This window comes from Grampus griseus (assembly GCF_964374135.1).
Source record: "Grampus griseus genome assembly, chromosome: 6".
Taxonomy (NCBI): Eukaryota; Metazoa; Chordata; class Mammalia; order Artiodactyla; family Delphinidae; genus Grampus; species Grampus griseus.
Genome location: NC_139000.1, coordinates 50,828,178 through 50,830,655, shown reverse-complemented (window position 1 = coordinate 50,830,655; position 2,478 = coordinate 50,828,178). Strand labels below are relative to the sequence as shown.

Here is a 2,478-nt window from a genome sequence, read left to right as displayed (position 1 = left end):
AGAAGACTAACTAATCCTAGAGCAAGGAGGGTAGTAAAATAATAAGTTGACCCTTCAGGATGAATTTCATATTATCTTTTAACCAGACAGTCTAGATTTCTCAGGGCACGACAAAAATGTCTCCAAACACTTCTCGGCAGTTTTCAGTGGAGGAAAAACTGCAGTTAAAGCACCTTTAGTGAGAGCAGTAGATGTGCTTGCATTTAGTTTGTGCAATTTTCATTATGAATTGGATGGTGGGTTGGATCTATGTCCTTAGTTCTTTGCTGGAGTGCTAGAAATGTAAAAATGTCAGCCACAGGCCATTCCTTTTTGTTTATTTAAACGGAGAATTTAAAAAATCACTTTTTCCACTTCATGGCTCCTTTGGACCAGAGAATAAAAATAGCGATGTCAGTAGGAGCCAAACTTTTTTCTGGAAAAATAAAACGAGAGGGGAAAGCGTCCTCCTCAGAACAACCGAAATCTTGAAGCAGCTGCCTCAAAGCAAAACTCTCCTCATTTCAACCACTTCTTCTCTCGCCCCTTCTCGGAGCAGCCTCAAAGCAAGGCGCAGTTTATGAGAAACTCCGTGGCGTGCCCAGCACTGCTAACCGGGCGTCCTTCCCACTACCCGGGCCCGGCCACCTGTCAACCCCGAGGGCGGCGCGGGCGAGGCGGGGCTGGGGACGTGGCTCCGGGAAGAGGCACTGGTGACAGGACCATCAGGGGGACTGGGATTCTCGGGGAGGAGCTGGCTGAGCCCAGCCCTCGGGCCATCCCGCGCTCAACGGCCCCACCGCAGCCGCCTCGAGGCCCCGGGCCCCCCGCCGTGTCTCGGCCTCCCCGCGGACTCCCTGGGACTCTGGCGGCGGCAACCTCCACCCCCACCCCTTGGAGCTGCCCAGGCGCCGCACTCCACCAGCTGGGGCGGTGCGGCCGCGAGTCCGCCGCGGGGCGCCTCTTACCTGTTGATCTTGAGCGCGAACGCGCGGCGCTCTGCGCTCGGCAGCGTGGCCATGGCGCGCCGGCGGCTCTTCGGACTCTAGGGTCTCGTGAGGCGCCCAGCGGGGGCCCGGTGCGCCGCAGGGCTGCAGCAGCACGTGCCGAGCGGGACGCGAGCCTCATCTGTCAGTCGCAGCTGGAAACTTCCGCATTTCCACCTTCAGCGCTGAAATCACCCCGGGGGAGGGCCCAACCTCAGAGCTGCGGCGGCCAGCCCTGCCACCCGGCGCCCGGCCCGGCGCCCAGGGAGCGGAGCGCGAGGAGGGTGTGGACCCACCGCGGAATTGCCCTCCGGATGCTCGGACCGCCGGCGCGCTTCTTCCCGGGGCCCTGACCTCAGGCAGAAAGGAGCTCGGGCGGATGACCCGGCGACCACTGAGCGAGGCCGGAAACTCCATCTGCCCGAAGCTGCGAGGCTGCCAAAGGCCTGTGGGCAAGAGCTGGGAACGCGCCCCTTCCGCCCGCCCCGCACAGCTGGCGCGAGGTCGGGAAACCAACCCTGGAATTCTTTGCGCCAGGCCTTGTTAAGTGTTCGCACCATGCCCTGGAGCAGGCAGCTTAAATTTAACAAGAAGAAGAAGAAAAAAAAACGTTGGTGGAAACTTCAGGAGACATACCAACTTTCGCAAACGGTATGTCCGTCATCCTTATTGGGGTGACTTTAAATAAATACGAGTCCATGCAAGGAATAAACAATTTTTTTAAACCTGGAGATAAATGCTTTTCTCTGGAGAAACAGTGCACAGCACTTTCCTGTGATTCAAGCATATGCTGCAACCCTGTTTATTTCAGCTTCAGACCGAGAAGTGTAATGAAGAAGTCCAGCCCCAAACTCAAGAAAAATATCAGAAAAGTCCCAGTGCTCACTGGAGTGGAAAAGTCTGGTTTACCGACTTGCTCTAAGTTTTACTTTGCTAGAGCACTCCGTATGTAATGCCTCTGTTTGTCAACTGACCCTTAAAAAAAATACGAAATCGAGATACGTTTGGTTCAAAGCTGCACTACTGTCCAGTAGGTAGCCACTACCCACATGTGGCTATGGACCACTTGAAATTATAGTTAGTCTGAATTGAGATGTGCTGTGTAAAATTCGCACCGAACTTTGAACACAGTACAGACTGCCTTTCTTTCTCTGGTTTCAGCTAGCTCAGGTAGTTTAGTAATTCTTCAGAGCTGGTTAGGTAACTCTCCTCCCCCTCCCCACTTCAAGTATCAATGGCTTTAAGCATAGTATAAGACACAGGTCATAAGTGAGACATTACATAGACTATGAAATGAGACCCAAAGAAGAGAAAACTTTTTGAAATGTGGAGTTTCTGACTTTCAAAATTCTCCCAGGTATGTTTACCACACTGGAATTTATAAGCAAAGATGTACATAGAAAAATACTAAGAGAACAATTCAATACCTCTTCAAACTGGGAACAAATAGATGATTTGTAGAAAATTGTTTTACACTAGAATCTTCAGTCTACCGTGTACTAAGTCAGCCTTT

At 52.3% G+C, this 2,478-nt stretch overlaps 1 protein-coding gene across 1 annotated transcript; it reads left to right on the top strand.

Moving 5' to 3' along the window:
* Positions 1 to 559: 559 nt before the first annotated feature.
* Positions 560 to 1,318, top strand: LOC309824142 (uncharacterized protein DOCK8-AS1-like; the record flags this gene model as incomplete). Its single annotated transcript, XM_082656888.1, has 1 exon — positions 560 to 1,318. One exon carries the CDS (start codon positions 560 to 562, stop codon positions 1,316 to 1,318), a length of 759 nt encoding a protein of 252 aa, XP_082513014.1.
* Positions 1,319 to 2,478: the final 1,160 nt, after the last annotated feature.